This window comes from Tamandua tetradactyla, chromosome 18, assembly GCF_023851605.1.
Source record: "Tamandua tetradactyla isolate mTamTet1 chromosome 18, mTamTet1.pri, whole genome shotgun sequence".
In the NCBI taxonomy this organism is placed as follows: Eukaryota; Metazoa; Chordata; class Mammalia; order Pilosa; family Myrmecophagidae; genus Tamandua; species Tamandua tetradactyla.
In genome coordinates this window covers 27,569,026-27,586,176 of record NC_135344.1, presented here as the reverse complement: position 1 = coordinate 27,586,176, position 17,151 = coordinate 27,569,026, and the positions used below count along the sequence as shown (strand labels likewise).

Below are 17,151 nucleotides of genomic sequence, written 5' to 3'. Positions count from 1 at the left end.
GTATTTTTAATCAGAACTCCAGCAATGGATGAAGTGGCTGAAACAATCCAGTACTTTGTTGAGTAAAGGCAAAGTCAGCCTTTAAAAATTTACCATGCCTTTTCCTTAGGATTTGCATACCGCCTTTGTGATGAGAAATCAAAATATTTGTATGGCTCCCATTTCTTGGCAAGTCAAAGGTGGTGAGGGATTTGTGGAGGGGAATTCCCAGTGATTGAATGCATCAAGTCTGCTGGGTTTTTTTTTTTATTGTTGCTGTTTTGTTTTGAGCAATTTGCCCATGGCTGCATAATTGGTAAATGGCAAATCTAAATCCAAGAGTGTGGATTTCAAAGTCTAGCTTTTACCATTGCACCATGGTCAAGGCCAGGCCTTACCAGCTCCCTAGAACCCTTCTTCTGTTTCCCTCTAAACTGAATCTCCTGTTGCCAATGACACTTGGTGCACATTCTGCCTGTTGGACCAGTGCTCTTCTCATCCCGGTTCCCCTTTCTTCCTTTTCCCCACCAAACCCCGGTTCTCATCTCACCTCCTCCATGAAGCCCTCTTGATTATTGCTGCCCCCACTCACCCACCCTTTTGTGAGTTTCTTTCTCCTTTGAACATTTGTCAAACTTAGAGCCCTAAATTTTCTGGACTTGGCATCATTTCAAATAACTTATCAGGTAAGGGGCTTGACGTTTGTCTGTTTTCTCCCCAACCACATTTTAAGGGTTAAGAATCAAGTGTAGAAGCCTTATTTTCTATTCAGCTTCCCATCATATAATAGAAGTTAAATTCCATTTCAGAAATTTTGATAAACATAAACATCTACATAATGGAAAAAAAGCCATTGTGAGACAAACAAGCACTTTCTTTGGACAAATGCCATTCTCTGTAGATATAATCTGTCTTTTCCAGCATTTATTAAACTCATAAAATGTTTCTTGTTAAATATCAGCTAAAACAATGGCCAGCTGACATTCTTTTCCTAAAGAGGTCTTGGACTTGATATCTTTCTCATTCTTGGGATAACATGGCTCTGTGAATTATCTCAAATTATTTTTAAGTGAGAAAATTTTAATGCTATGGCACTCGTCTTATTTTCAAAGATGTTTGCTTATGAACATGTCATCTAATTTGGCTTCATCACCTCTCAGGGAGGCAAAGTTGTGGGCAGATATTTTGATTACTAGGCTTTTTCTCAGATAATGAGGCAAAGCAGAAAAATAGAATCATGACTTCCGAAAAAAAATAGCCAGTTAGGCTGATGTCTGAAAATTTAGTAAAAGAATTTACAAAATAAGCATCTCTTTAACTTAAAAGCATATCTTACATGGTATTGTTTACGAGTAAAAGTTTCAATTTGCATATATGAATTTAATATCTTTTATATATCCCATAATTCTCCAAGCCCTTCTCCCTCGTCACACATGCCCTTGTCACCTCCTACTAGGAAGGGAACAGAGAAAAGGAAGGGTTGACTGCCTTCACAGAAGACAGCGTGTCCTCCTCATGATGAGGGAAAGGAATTGTCTTGCAACTAGTGCTGTGTAGCCTGCTGAACCAGGTGCCTGTGATGGGAAAGGAATATGTTAGGAAAATATTTGTCTGCATGAGAAGGGTCCATACTTCAGATGTTCACATTAGGACTCACTGGCAGTGAGGCATTTCTGAACTAGGATGTAGGTCCATGCTTCTCAACATTGGCTGTACTGTGGAATCATCTTGGAAGCATTAAAAAACCCTAATGCTTTTGTCTTAGTTTGGAGTGTGGCCTGGGCATCAGGCACTGAGTTAGGAAACCCCATTTTCTGATCCTGGTGACTGATTGCAGGCAAGATGTTGGTCTCTTTGTCTCTATTTCCTAATCTGTTCAATGGGGATTATTTCCGTTTTATTGTATCATGATGTGGTTTTGAATTTTGGAGGAGATATATGCAAAAGATTCTTTCAATGTAGGGTTTTACAGAACGTCAAGGACTTGACATTTATTTTTCTTCCACCCCAGCTGAAGTCCTGGCTGAAAGGATCTAGGAAAACATAAAAAAAATTATAACTCCCTTAAAAAAAAGAACTCATGCAGCCCACTAAGGAGGAAAGCAGACAAGCTTTCAGGTCAGATGCTACATCTTTCAAAATTTTTCAAGGCTTAATGTATTTAACACAAACATATCAGTGCACATAGTATATGGGTGTTGAGTGAGAAAAATTATAACATTTTGGGGCTATTTCTAATTTTCAGGGCAATAAAAATTTGAACATACGAGGGAAAAATTTATATGTAGCCAGGAAAGAATGTTAAAGGGTTTGTAATAACAGTTTTCGGTAGAAGAAGGGGTCAACTAGCTGTGCACCAAGCTTTGCTGATGACAAGCAGCAAGAGGAAATTGCTCTCAATTGTAATATGATCAAATTAGATATACTGGCTCCTTTCCATACCAATGGATTGTTCTGTACTGGATTGGGTTGCCAAAAGGGGTTACAGAGTTTCAACCTTCTGGAATAGTTTCCTGTAGACATGGTTTAAGTTTAGTTGATAAAAATAATTTCCAAAACTGGCTGTTCTGCTGTCATGCCTCAAGGAACTTTTAAAACTACATTTTCAGGACCTGCCTTCAGAGATTCTGATTCTCTGTATCTGGAGAGACCCTTGCATTTGTGTCTATTAGTTCCCCAGGAAATATTGATATCAGCCAGGTCTGGGATCCATTGGATTACATGTGCACTCAAGTTCTTTCCCAGAATTGTAATTTGATGCTCTAAAAACCAGTTTACCCTGCTTTTTCTCAATGAATTTCAAATACACAATCCTGATTTGTGAGCTATTTTGCATAGTAATTGGCTATCAAAACCCTGTCAAGGGTGGGGCTACAGTGGCTCAGCAGGCAGAGTTCCAGCCTACCATGCTGGAGACCCGGGTTCGATTTCCAGTGCCTGCCCATGCAAAAAAAAAAGAAGAAAAGAAAGAAAACCCTGTCAAATAACAAACCTTTTATAAGTAAGGAATTATTTCATTTGTGAAAATTAGGCTCACAGAGTATGTTCTAGAGGTTCTTTCGATTAGGTTTCAGGATTCATTATTTGAATATACATGGTATTTATTAGTAAGTGACTTCATTGTAAACAAGTATGAATATATATCAAGCTAGTGGAGCTAGATCCAAAAATTGTTTGTAAAATGAAATATATGTAAAAATAAGGTATCAGTGGCTGAGAGAGTTCAAACAAGGGTGAGAGTCTACTCTGGAGGTCACTCTTATGCAAGCTTCAGTTAGATATTGCTACCTATCATAGCTTGCCAAATCCCAACCAAAGCCATTCCTGCCAATCGTAAAGAACACCTAGGGCATTATGTAAGATTTTACAAAGGTTCCATGCACTAGGGTAACTTTCCAGAAACCTACAACCTCCAGATGGGTCCCTAGACTAGGTAAGTCCTGAAATTCAGAGAGGCCAGGCTCTCCAGATCATCAGCTTGTTCCATCCCTTAACCCATATTATCAACAGCCCCTTCCACCATGAAGAAGTTAGAACAGGTGTAGCCCAAATACCCCTAAAGATTGGGAGGAAGGTAAAAGGAGAAAATGGAGTTATAACAGAGAAGATAGAATTTAACAAATGAGTATGAATACTGAATCATTATATTGATATTTCTTTTTAGTCTCCTGTATCTTAGAGCAGCTAGAAGTAAAAATCCAAAAATTTGTGGAATTTTAGATTTTTACCCCATACCTAAAAACTCTGAAATCTGTTCTACCACTAATTGTTGCAATGTGCTTTGAAATTTATTGCTTTTTTGGTATGTTATTTTTCACAAAAAAGGGGGGGAAAATTCAATTGTAATGATAAAAAATATATATAATAATATTCTTACCTTATTGGGTTGTTGAATTTTTAAAACAATGTTATTGAGATGTAATTCATATACAATAAAATCTACCCTTTTAAAATGTGCAATTCAATAGTTTTTAATATAGTCACAAGGTTTGCAAATATCCATACTAATTCTAGAATCTTTTCATCCTTCTTCCCCTGCCCCCTAAAACCACCCTGTACTGATTAACAGTAACTCTCATTCTTCCTCTCTCCCCCACCAAGTTCCTGGAAAACACAAATTTACATTCTGTCTCTATGAACATTTCGTGTAAATGGAATCATACAATATGTGGCCTTTTGTTTCTGGCTTCTTTCACTTAGCAGAGTGCTTTCAAAATTTGTCCATTTAAAAAAAATTCATCCGATTTGTAGCATGTTTCAGTACTTCTTTTTATGGCTAGATAATATTTCACCAAATGGATATGCCACATTTTATTTGTATGTTCAACGGCTGATAGACATTTGTGCTCTTTCCGCTTTTTGGCTATTAATGAATCATGCTGCTATGCATATTTGTGTGTAAGTTTTCTTTGTGGACGTATGTTTTCAGTTCTTTTGGGTATATATCTAGGAGTGTAGTTGCTAGGTCACTCAGAAACTTTGAACTTTTTTGAGGAATTAAACTGTTTCCAAAGTGACTCCACCATTTTGCATTCCTACCAGTAATGGTTGAGGGCTCCATTTTCTCCACATCCTCATCAACCCTTGTAATTGTCTTATATAAAGTATTCAGATATCAGAGAAGGTTTGATCAGAGAAGGAGAACCATCATAAGAGACATAGGATAAGAGATTTATTAATCAAATCAAATTTTGTACACCTGTGGGAGCTGGCTAGGCAGTCTAGTAAGCCTGTTGCTTTTATTTATGAAACCAGCAGAACCGAGGTAGGGAAAGGAAGATGGGCATGAAGTAGAGAGAGGAGGGTTAGACAGGAATCTCTGAGAGCAAACAGGAACCCAGGAGGTGACTGGAAGTTACCCATGCCTCTCATCAACTCCAACCTCGATGGTGCACTTGACTTGGGAGGAAGCTGTTGCCTTTACCACAGAGCTGCCCACACATCTCACCAGGATTCAGAGGAGCTAGAGAAGGAGAACTTGTGGGAGCTGGAGAAATAGCGAACCCCTCTTTATCCTGTGCCACCCAGGTGAGTCAGCAGGTCAGTGACACCGCATGTGAGCTTCCGCAGGCTGAAGCCACAGCAGGAACTCAGGCATGCTTTGGGATTGCACTACCTTTATGTTTCCAAAAAGACTGTGACATTTAAGCTCTCTCTCTTTACTAGTGGGTGTTTCAGCTTATCAACGTTTAAAGAATTCTCACTTGCCTTTAACCCATAAACACAAGCCCTCAGAGAGGTTGCTTTCAATCTGAAACAGCAAGTTTGTAAGGCATTGGCTTTTCCTTGATGAGTGACCATTTACTCATCAAGGCAACAAGTTGAAATTGCTTTAACTATGTGAGATTTGGATCTACTAAGTAATGTTTATATGCACATCAATTAGGGATTTGCTTTCTATGTGCTGGTACAGGTGAACTTTAGGGATCATGCTGGGCCTTTGCTTTCTTGTCCTTCTCAAAAAGGTTCCATTTAGAACACCTGTCAATATTGTGCTGCAAATGGGGACAAAATAGCTTTGTGCTTGGCTGGTTCCTGCTGAGTTGTAACAATCCACTAGGAAGGAAATGCCTGAAAAGTACTGATCTGAATGGATCGATATTAGTAAACAGAGTGAGTTAAAAGCCCTTTCAATTCAGGTGAAAATGTTTTGGATCAGGGAGAAGCCTCGTTCTGACCACAGTCATGAGGTGTCTCAGCCCAAACTCACCTCGAACAAATTTGGGTTTTAGGAACTTCAAGTCCAGAATTGCAGGCTCAACTAGAACTTGGTCTGTTGATGGGTGTATGGAAAAGGGTGTAAAACTGAAGAAATCAAAGAACACACAGACAAGGAAGTTGTGGGTGTGATAGAATTTAGACATAGAAAGAGTAGGTCAAAAGAGGTGCTCTAAGGGGAAAATGAATGTCATTGGTAGAAAATAAGGAAGATTAATAGAGTATGGGTTATATTATAAAAGTTGAAATAGCGCGGTGTGACGGTGGCTCAGCAGGCAGAATTATCACCTGCCATGCCAGAGACTCCGGTTTGATTCACGGTGCCTGCCCATGCAAAAAAAAAGTTAAGATAAATTCATGATATAATGACTAGTTCTTTGATTAGTTTTCTAAACACTATCACAAATATAAATTATACCAAATTAGAAATGTCAAGTAGAAAATAAGCATCAAACAGAGGAAAATGTGTAAAATCATTCACGAATAGTTTGTGTAACTATATAAGTACATTTGAAATCCTAGATGAAATAAGTATTTTAGGCAATTACAGCTTTGCAAAACTGACCTGAATAGAGACAGGTGTAAACAGACCAATTACCAAAGAAGATACAGAGAATTATTAAAAGATACACACCCATGCGAAATCAACAGGACAAGATGATTTCATAAAGAAAATTTTCAAACATTTAAAGATCAGGTAATTCCAAGGATACTTAAGTTACTTCAGAGCACAGAAAAGAGAGTATTTTTTCTATGAACTGGGTAAAATGCAGAACTCAAAAAACCCCAATTTTTTTTTCAATCTACTAAATTTATTTTAACATTTGTTCCTCCTATTATTTATTTTTAATCCATATATTTTACTTGTCCGTCAATAAGGTAGACAAAAGGAGCATCAGACACAAGGCTCTCACAACCACACAGTCACACTGCGACAGCCATATGATCATACAGTTATCTTCAAGAAACATGACCACCGGAGCACAGCTCCACATTTTCAGGCAGTTCCCTCCAGCCTCTCCATGACGCCTTAATTAAACAGGTGATATCTATTTAATGCGTAAGAATAACCTCCAGGATAACCTCTCAACTCTGTTTGGAATCTCTCAGCCACTGACACTTAATTTTGTCTCGTTTCACTCTTCCGCCTTTTGGTTGAAATTCTCTCAATTCCTTGATGCTGAGTTCTAGCTCATTCTAGGATTTCTGTCCCACCTCGCCAGTAAGGGCCACACCCCTGGGAGTCATGTCCCACGTAGAGAGGGGGACAGCAATGAGTTTGCTTGTTGTGTCAGCCGAGAGAGAAAGGCCACGTCTGAGCAACAGAAGAGGTTCTCTTGGGGGTGACTCTCAGGCCTAATTTTAAGTAGGCTTAGCTTATCCTTTGCGGGATTAAGTTTCATATGAACAAACCCCAAGATTAGAGGCTCGGCCTATTGCTTTGGCTGTCCCCACTGCCTGTGAGAATATCAAGAATTCTCCACGTGAGGAAGTTGAATTCTACCCCTTTCTCACCATTCCCCCAAGGGGACTCTGCAAATACTTCCCTATTCACTGTTAATCGCTCTGGGATTTATCTGGGCATTACTCTGGACAAACCTACAAAATCTCATGCCCTACACAAGGTTCCAAGTACTATGGTGTTAGAATAAGCTGTCCACATAAATTATATTAGGAAATGCACTAGTCAAAATATAAATTTTGTACCAAATAAACATTTTTTGCTTGTCTCACACATACATTAAATTTTTAAAATATTAATTACCATCTGTTTTCAACACCCTGCAATATTGACATTCCTTTGTCAAAAATTCAAATTTTTTTCATCAAAAAAGATGAAGCTCTTTTATGAATATTAGTGCAAAAATTCAATAAAGTATAAGAAATAGAATCTAAACACACATTAAAAATCAAAACATGAATAAGTGGGATTTATTTCAGAACTATGAAATGGTTCAATATTAGGACATCTATAAATAAAATCAAGCTAAGGAGAAAAATCATAATAATTTAATAGAGGAAGAAAGGGCAATTGACAAATTCAATATCCATTTATGTTAAAATCAGCCAACATCTCACTTAAGGGCAAATACTAGATAATTTCCAAATAAAATCAGGAATGAGATAAGGATACCCACTCTCTCTACTATTCCTCAGTTTTATAATAGAGGTATTAGCCAGTGGAAGTAGGCGAGAGAAAACAGAAGCATACAAATTTGAAAAGAAGATCTAAACTCTATTGATTAATAAAGAACATGACTGAACATCTGGAAAATTCAGAATAATGAGTTGAAAAACCACTCTAAATAATAACAGAATTTAGCAAAGTATTGGATAATAAAATCAGTACACAAAAACGAATAATCTGTATAAAAACAACAACAGTAACAAACTGATGTCTGAGAACCCCAAGTTATGAAAGCAAAGGAAATAAAACTTAGGTGTAAATTTAACAAAAGCATCCAAAACCTTCATGAAGAAAACTATGAAGTTATCCTCAAAGCCACAAAAAAAGACTTGACCACATAAGAATACATGCCATTTTCTTGGTTAGGAAAATTCATTATCATAAAGAAAAGTGAAGAAGAAATACCCTTTCAGATGTTAAAAACATTTAATGAATAATCACATTTACAGTAGTGCCACATAAAGAGATAGACCAGTGGACAGAAGAGAAAAATACAGATATATATATAATTTATTATATGATAGAGACAGCATTTCAAATCAGTGATAGAAAGATGGATTTTTAAGTAAGTTGTATTGGGACAATTAGTAGCCATGTAGAAAAAGATAAGTCAATTCTTCATAAGATACATTATAATAAATTCCAAGTGGGTTTAAATGTAAAACTGAAGCCATTACATGTTAGAAGAACATATGGATGGATCCCCCTGTAACCTGCAGTGGGCATATTTTCCTAAGTATGACTCAAAATTTGATTCTTCTTCCAAAAAACAACATAAAAATGATAAAAAGAAATCTTTTGAGTGGCATAACCATCACATAGTAAAGAAAACAAGCTAGAGGAAGTATTTCAAATTAGATAACAGTTTTAATATCCCTAATATATAAGGAGTTTCTTAAAGTAGTGCAGATAAAGTCATTCTAGGAAACGGACAAGAGAGAGGAACATTCTATTTACAGGTAAAGAAATACAAATAGCCCTTAAACAAATGAGATGCTTGACCCTGATCACGGTAAGAGAAATACAGGTTAAAATAGTATTACTTTCTGACTTTTTATCTATTAGATTCTCAAAAAGCCAAATGTTTGACAAACTTCCCTGTAGGTATACAATGTCAGTAGTGCTGAGGTTGAGAAATCTTGTTTTAGATATATATATATATTGAATTATTTATGAAAAAGTGTTATGATGTCAGGTATTTGCTTTAAAATAATCTAGTAGAAAGAAGGAGAGGTTTAGGATAGATGAAACAAGGCTGGTCACATACTAGTAACTTAGAAGCTTCATGATAGATATCTGGGAAATTATACCATTTTCTCAAATTGTGTATATGTTTGAAATTTTCCATAATAAATGTAAAAAAGGAAGAAATTTTTACAGTTTCAGAAGACACCATGAAATAAAGCAAAGGAAAAATATTATTTTGGAGGAAATGATTTTAGAGAAATTAAATTATTCATTGGCTTGGTGTGAGTTAATTTGTGAGAATAATAGCATGTCAATGGAAATAGATCAGTTTAAAGTGGACCTATATTTTATCCCTTACTTTAAGGGTGTAAGCTGAACATCAGAGCTCAATAAATTCTTTATTCTGTTAGATCACTTGATCGGAGAGTAAAACAACAGTGGGCACATTGACCACTGATAACTTAAGTAAGAATGATTCGATTAAGTCGACATGGATTTAGTTTTGCAATTTGGTTTGATCTTTCCCTAAAAGCTCCTATCTATGGCTTCTAAATAGCTTTTAAGAAAAATTGAAATAAACATTTACAGCAATAAACCTTCCAAACAGTACAAATGAAGACACTAAAGTAAATTTATTCCTTTATTTGCCTAACCCCCAAACATGGCTCCGTACTATTGATGCCCAGATCACAGGTCCCTAGAGTCGTTTAGCCATCCATATTTTATCTCTAACTTTCAGGACATGAATGTGGTTATGGGGGCACTAATTTCAAGGTTATTTACTGAGTACCTCCCTCAGGCTATCATTCAAACAGTAAAGCTATTACTATGAGGGTCCCAGACCTCAAAATGTACCTACTGGAGTTCAACACAAGGCAATCAGAAATAGTAAATGAGGAAATATTAAACATCTGTCCATTTTATGCTTGCAAGCTTTATTTTACTAAAACCAGTACACTAAATGCAAAGTAAGATCAGTCACACTTTGTCTGCTCCCTTAAGCTTTCCCAAGTGCCTTGAGCGTATTAAGTTGATTTTTATTAACGTAATAAGTTAAAAGAAACAAGATTTCATCATAGCTTGTCATTATATCTTTGAGGCTATTAATCAGTGGACTAGCAAAGAATGCTGAAGGTTGCATGGGTGATTCCCTCTGTATAGTAGTCATTGATAAATCACTGTAGCATTTGTTAAGTTCCCCCACTAAAAAGCAACAACTGTAATCTCAGAGCCATGCAAAATGTCATGCAAATAAGAGGCTCCAGGAGTGTGTGCTAGATGAGGGAATGGGTGTTCTGGAGGAGCCTTCTTCTCTGAGTCCTCACCTGTTCAGCTGCTGACTTCGTATGCTCTCTGCCAGCACAAATCTCACTTTGAAAAAGTACAGTCCACCTGCCGCCAACTTTCCTCTCTTTCCCTTTTTTCCAGGTTAATTGAAACTGCTCGTTTGAAGATATAAATATTGTATTTTGAGATGGTTTTTATACTCTCATGCAACTTAAAATAGAAAAGCAAGCTCAGGAAGCAAAACTTGGAAAGTATCTGGCGGTCATTTTATTCTAAGCCACTCATCTCACAGATAAGGAAGTTAGGAGAATCCAAGTCACCAACTAGGAGACACACAACTTCTACCAAGAGATCATTATGAAATTAATTTTACAAATTCTAAACATTTCAACATTCATCTAAATATTGAACATTAAGTTAAACATTTAAAGCAAAGCATAAAACCGTATCTGGTCCAAGTAAGTGGCTTAAACATACAGGTAATGTGGCTAACGAAAAATTGCAGAGAGGAGATTTTTATACACTTGGCAAATACATATTAAGCTCCTACTGTATGTCAGAGACTGCTGGGCTCTGTGGATCCTGCTGTGGGCAAAGAAGATTAAATCCCTGCACTAACAAAACTTTTATTGGACAAGAATGAAACACAGTGGGGGAGTGATAAAGTGAGACTTTACTAGAGAGATGCTACTTATGAAAATTATGTGCCTGTTAATATCCAGGAGAAAATTCCCTCCGTCCATAGTGAAAATATTTCCACCTTCTAGCCATCTAACCTACTTTTCGTTTCAAATCATAATAGACATTAGTCTTGGATTTCTCTCTGTTAATATGTAGCTGTTATCCCTGCAAGTCAAGTAACTTCTCTGCACACTACTTCATCAGTAAACTAAGACACTAGACCACAGTATTGCTTGGCTTTCCTGCTATCTTCAAGACCTTTCATTAAAGAGAGCCTCAGGGTGTTCATGAATTTCAGTTCTCTCGACTGTTCCCAGTCCCTTGTCTCCCCATAAAGAGCTCTGGAGATAACACTTTAGTTTCTATATCTAAGAGACCTCCTGGCTCTTGTGGTATAGCTTGTGACACAGTGATAATGACTGAGAATTGGATGCATTTCCTGAAACATTACTATCTTCTAGCTTTTTCTTCCCTTTTAAGTCTAGAAAGCCAAGAACTGACAAGCCCATCAATCATTGTGCAGGAAAAAACAATACTGCTAAACTTGTCAGCTTTTTGATCCTTCCCGGTTCATTTTTTAGCCCAGTTCTTGGAAAAGGAAACTTAGCCGAGGCTTTTATTTTTCTCTTTGTGGTGTCGCATTTGCTGTGCTGAGGATAGAACATCAAGGTCCTATGATTTTAGGGTTTAAAATATCATAGAGTAATACAAAGAGGAACACAACCCAACACAAAGGAATTACATAGATTTATATTTATAGAGTTATTTAAAATATATAAATAGTATTCCTATACTTAAAATCAGATGAATGAAACTTCATTTTAAAAAGAAACTTAGAGGCAGACCATCTTTAACCTAGCTTACTACATCATTTATTTACAGAGTCCATTAGGTACACTAAATTAAGGTTTTCCACAGTGCCAACCTTTGCAGTCATTTTGGGTGGAATTTGTATTAAATCCGCAAAGTGTCTATCACCCTTCACGAACAGAGAAAAGCCAGGATTAACCAGAGCGGACTTATCCATGCTAGCCTGGATCAGTTCATTCTGGATTGAAGCTTGCCTGGAGGCAGCCCTATTTTTGGCCCTAGACAGACTTGTGTCCAGACAACAGACAGGAAGATTGGCTGCCCGTCAGAAATACATGGTAGGTCAGGTAGTTGGCAAGAGGTGCTTTGTCTCCTTCAACAATTGAGAAGTGATCTACTGCACAATGCTCTTGCCAAGGAAGCCTGACCCCCTCCTTCCTGGTATCTAATTTCTCCCTGTACTTAAGGTTAAGTGCAAGTTCATCTTCCTCCATAGTTTTCTCAGACTGCTGCAGTTCACCCAGTTGTTTGAATTCAAAGCATAGCATCTAGTTGACTCGCTTATCAATTAATCATGTTCTGTCTTGCAAACTTATGTTGTATTTTCTTGTTTCATTTCATAACTCTTGTGTGTATCCATGCCTTGTCAGGAACTAGATTATGAATTATATTTTTTGAATTTTCATCTTGGGCCTAACACTTTGTATTGAGACTGTCACAAAAAACATTTTGCCAAAAACATAGTTAACATTGAGTAAAATTTTGAAGTCTATAAATGTATCTCCTTTTTTTTTTTCTTTTTCTTTCATTAGAGAAGTTGTAGGTTTACGGAAAAATCATGCAGACAATACAGAATTTGCGTATATCTCCCCTTTATTAACATTTTCCATTAGTGTGTTATCTTTGTTACAATTGATAAAAGAACATTATTATAAATGTGCTATTAACTTCAGTCCACAGTTTGCATTAGGGTCACTGTTAGTGTTGTGTAGTCCTGGAATGTATCTTCTTGAGTCCATTCTTTTCATTCTTCTGGCAGCCATACTATTCTCTGATTTTATCTTCTACTTAAGCAGCTAGTGGCTTCAATTTCTTCCCCCATCAAAGCTTGTGCCCCAGGAAGAATTTGGCTTCAGTCATTCATATCTGAGTGAGAATATATTTAGTTTCTTTCTACTCCCAAGAGAGTTAACAGTTTCATCCAGTTCTGCTAGGGAAATTACAGACTCTATCCTCCATCAGAAGAGTTGCAGATGAGCTAGTATGGGGGAAAAGGAAAGATGGTCAAGTTGTAGTGGTGGTAATCTACTTTAAATAGGGTAAAATCGTATCATTTTGGTAATAATCTCCTCTAGCAATCTATTCAACCCAAAGACCATCAGCAACAGCATCTTCAACTGTGAAATCACGATAGGATGTTCAGACTTGCCCAGGCTAAGAACGTGTCACAACCAGGCTCTCAATCAATGCAGGCAAGAGAGCCAAGACATTTCCAAGTAAAAATTCGTGTCAATAATTGAGACGTTTCCTTTTAAGGAAGGCTGGTTTTCCATGGCTGCTACACATTTTTTCCCGAAAAATGATTATTCTTATCTAGATATTAAAAGAGAAAGAGAGAACATTCATGATCAGCAAACTTCCACCCTGGGAGTCTACTCAGTAAAGTAAGCATGTTATAGGGGAGGAAAGCTTTGGAGTACGTATTGGCAACTCTCATAAAACTCTGCCTCGACACACACATACACACACACAATATAACAAAACAACAAAACCAAATAATGAAACACATATCCATGATAAATTTAGTAGTATTTAGCAGCAGTATGGTTCAAATGTAAAGAAATAGCTAATGTGTAAAGAACCATAAATCCTCCAAACAAGGAAGTGGTCTTGGATTATTTGCTAAGCAACTAATTAACATCTTTATGATTATTTACCCAAAGACATGGAACCTTTTAGTTCTGACTACTAACTAAAGGGAACGTGTGGAACAGCAAAGTTTTGCCTTGAATTATGTATGTGTGTATCATGTACATCATTTTCTTACAGGTAGAAATGATTAGAATTATCTAGTGATTTTTAGATACATCCATGGAATAAAACTGTTGCTGAAATTTAATTTTAATCACCGCAGGACTCTTGAAGAACAGAGCAATGTTTTCCTTGTCTGCAGAGGTGGAAGAAATCTTCCTCCCTCCCAAATAACAGGGAGAGACATTTTTCTATTCTAGAAAAGTCTTCACAGGCCTTCCTCTACATAGGCTATGACAGACCCACTTCTACAACCCACGAATCAGAAGGTGTGGTAGTTAGATTCACTTGTCAATCTGGCCAAGTGAAGGCACCCGGTTCTGTTGCTGTGGACATGAACCAATGGTACGTGAACCTCATCTGTTGCTGATTACATCTGCAGTGGGCTCGGAGGCGTGCCTGCTGCAATGAATGATGTTTAATTTAATTGGCTGGTGTTTAAATGAGAGACTCAACTGTAGCACAGACCAAGCAACTCAGCATACCTCATCTCTGCACTCACGGCTCAGCATACCTCATCTCCGCACTCACAGCTCAGCATACCTCATCTCCGAACTCGCAGCTCAGCCCAGGCCCTTGGAGATGCAGAAAGGAATCACCCTAGGGAAACTTGTTGGAACCCAGAGGCCTGGAGAGAAGGCCAGCAGAGATCACCCTGTGCCTTGCCACATAAGAAAGAACCTCAGTTGAAAGTTAGCTGCCTTTCCTCTGAAGAACTAATGAAATAAATCCCTTTTATTAAAAGCCAATCCGTCTCTGGTGTGTTGCATTCCAGCAGCTAGCAAACTAGAACAGAAGGTTATACCAAATAGCAGATCGTTTTGCTAAACTCAAGAGTTGAGAGAAATGTAACCAAAGATCCAGTAGGTGCTGTCGCTATTCACAGGTGTGTCATGGCCTCGTGATGGTGGATCCTCACAACAGAGCAAGCAAGGGGGGGGTGGGGTCAGGGCATGAGGAATGGCAGGGGGTGACAGTCCCTTCAGCTGGGAGAAGTGTTGGCAGAATTCCCATAACTCTGCTCCGAGTAGCAGTTCCCCCTTTCCAAGGCCTGGAGAATACCCTGCTGTGCAGCCACACACAGCACATTTGCCATTGGAAAGTGGAGGTGTCAGTGTTTCAACGGAAGGCTTTACAACGTTACCTTTGAAATTATTTCAAATAATAATTTGAAATACTACCAGTTGTTACATTGTTTAAATTTAAAAAGGAGTATTTTGTTTGTATACAACCCAAAGCTAACCCTGCATGTCCAAAAGTAACACAGTCCCTGGGCTTTTCTCTTTTACTATCCGTAAATAATATGAATCTCTGGGTACCTGTATCATCTCTGACTCATTTTTTTGTTTCTGTACTCTCTCCTCTTCATAGCAGGAGATATTCCCGATTCCAACAGACACCAGTTAAAAGAAGAATAAAATAAAATAAACCTGTACTTTTCATTGTACTGTGGCCGCAGCGGTGGCTATTTTGAGTATCACCTAACCCTTTGTTTCTTATTACCTGGCATGATTTCAAAACATCTGTCCCTAATGGAATAACAGATCCACCCCTCAAGCTACTTTTAAAGGTTAACTCGGAATTTAGCAGAATATAGGTATTTGATATTTTTTAACCTTGAAAACTAAATTTGTTGTGCTTTGATCCAATGCAAAGGCAAAGTATCTTTAATCCTGCCTGGCCCACCTGCTATTTATGTATTTTTCTCCTGTTCCCGCACAGGCTCACCAACAGCATCACTATGACCGATGGGGATTATGATTATCTGATCAAGCTCCTGGCCCTCGGAGACTCAGGGGTGGGGAAGACGACGTTTCTTTATAGATACACAGACAATAAATTCAACCCCAAATTCATCACTACAGTAGGAATAGACTTTCGGGAAAAACGCGTGGTGAGTTTTTAACCATAATGTTAGCCTTGCTGCTGAGTCCCCCCATATAGGATAAGAATGGAGAAACTGTATTTGTTGCTTTGTGAGATGTCTGCCTTATAATATGACATTTGTAACCTGTCACTTTAATTTACTTTAAAATATCAGTTTTCACTTTCTCAACCACGAATAAAATTTTTCTTAGAAAAATTATTTTGAGTGACACTATCCTTTGGCTCCAAAAGCATACAGGGCAACTGAAATAAATAAATTATGGATTGGTGTCTTATGTTTTCTAGGAATGCTAAAGGCATCTTTTAACATCGGAATTATTTAGAATCCAAAACCATTAACTCTTTGGTCTGAGTTCAACTGCTGCTCCCTAAGAACAACTGTTCATGTCCCTATTCTTAAGAGGTTGAAGGCAGGATAGGCAAAAAGCTGGAACAGGAGCTCTATAAGTTCTTGCTGCATTTTTATTTATGTGTAGACTCAGCCATCAATCACGGGCTTTTTATGAACAGAATGTGAGACCAATCCATGCTACTTTCCAAAATAAGGGGTTTAAGTGAGAATCACAGCCACTTCCTTCTCCTATGCTAGACGCTAATGACAGGAACAAGGATATTGTGACATGTGAGACGGGAAGCATAGGCACAGAAGCTCAGCCAGATTTACTGCCACCCAAGGTGGCCTCGAGTGCCAGAGTGGCTGCGGCTTCCAGTTGATATCACAAAACTGCTCATTCCTTGAGAATCAAAAAGGAAAATGAAGGAAATAGGGGCTGGAAAGCCACTGCCTAAGAAGTGAACTCATAGTTTCTTATGATGTCCTATACCTTTTCTGAAAATCAACACCTTGCAATATGTAGTCTTAGCAAACTTGTTTCTAAACACCCCGGTGTTTTTTATTTTCTCACCCTTATCTCCATCTTCCATACTCCCATTCATCTTGCAAAATTTCCCCTTTTGAACATTTTCACTAAACCATATCTTGGGGAAGCTGATTAAGTATTAAAAGTTATGATTTGACTAAGTAAAAAAATAGAAAAGTCATCATTTAAAAGTTTAAACTTCACAACAAAGAGCCTTTGAAGAAATGGCTAGTATAAGGGTAGGCTTCAACTGTCTTGGGCCAACTTATTGAGACATTCTTTGCACATTTACTTCACAGATAAGTAATTTTGAAAATCCGTTTTACAGGAAAAGATATGCATTTATTTGTAAAATGCTTTACTACTTAAAAAGTGCTTTCACATATGTTGTTTCATGTAAGTTTGCAGCACTCTGTGAAGTAGGAAGGGATTATGGATCTTTACTTACAGGTAAGAAAATAAGATTTTAAGAAATTAAATGAAGATTCAGTATTTGAACCTAGAACTTGGGTCCTAAATCTA

At 37.5% G+C, this 17,151-nt stretch overlaps 1 protein-coding gene across 1 annotated transcript in view; it reads left to right on the top strand.

The window, feature by feature from the left end:
- Positions 1–17,151, top strand: part of RAB27B (RAB27B, member RAS oncogene family) — a 60,029-nt gene that overhangs the window by 26,740 nt on the left and 16,138 nt on the right. The window contains exon 3 of the mRNA XM_077135423.1: positions 15,605–15,776. Within this exon, the coding sequence (XP_076991538.1) occupies positions 15,624–15,776 (153 nt within the window). The 5' untranslated portion in view covers positions 15,605–15,623. The remainder of the gene's footprint in view (positions 1–15,604; positions 15,777–17,151) is intronic.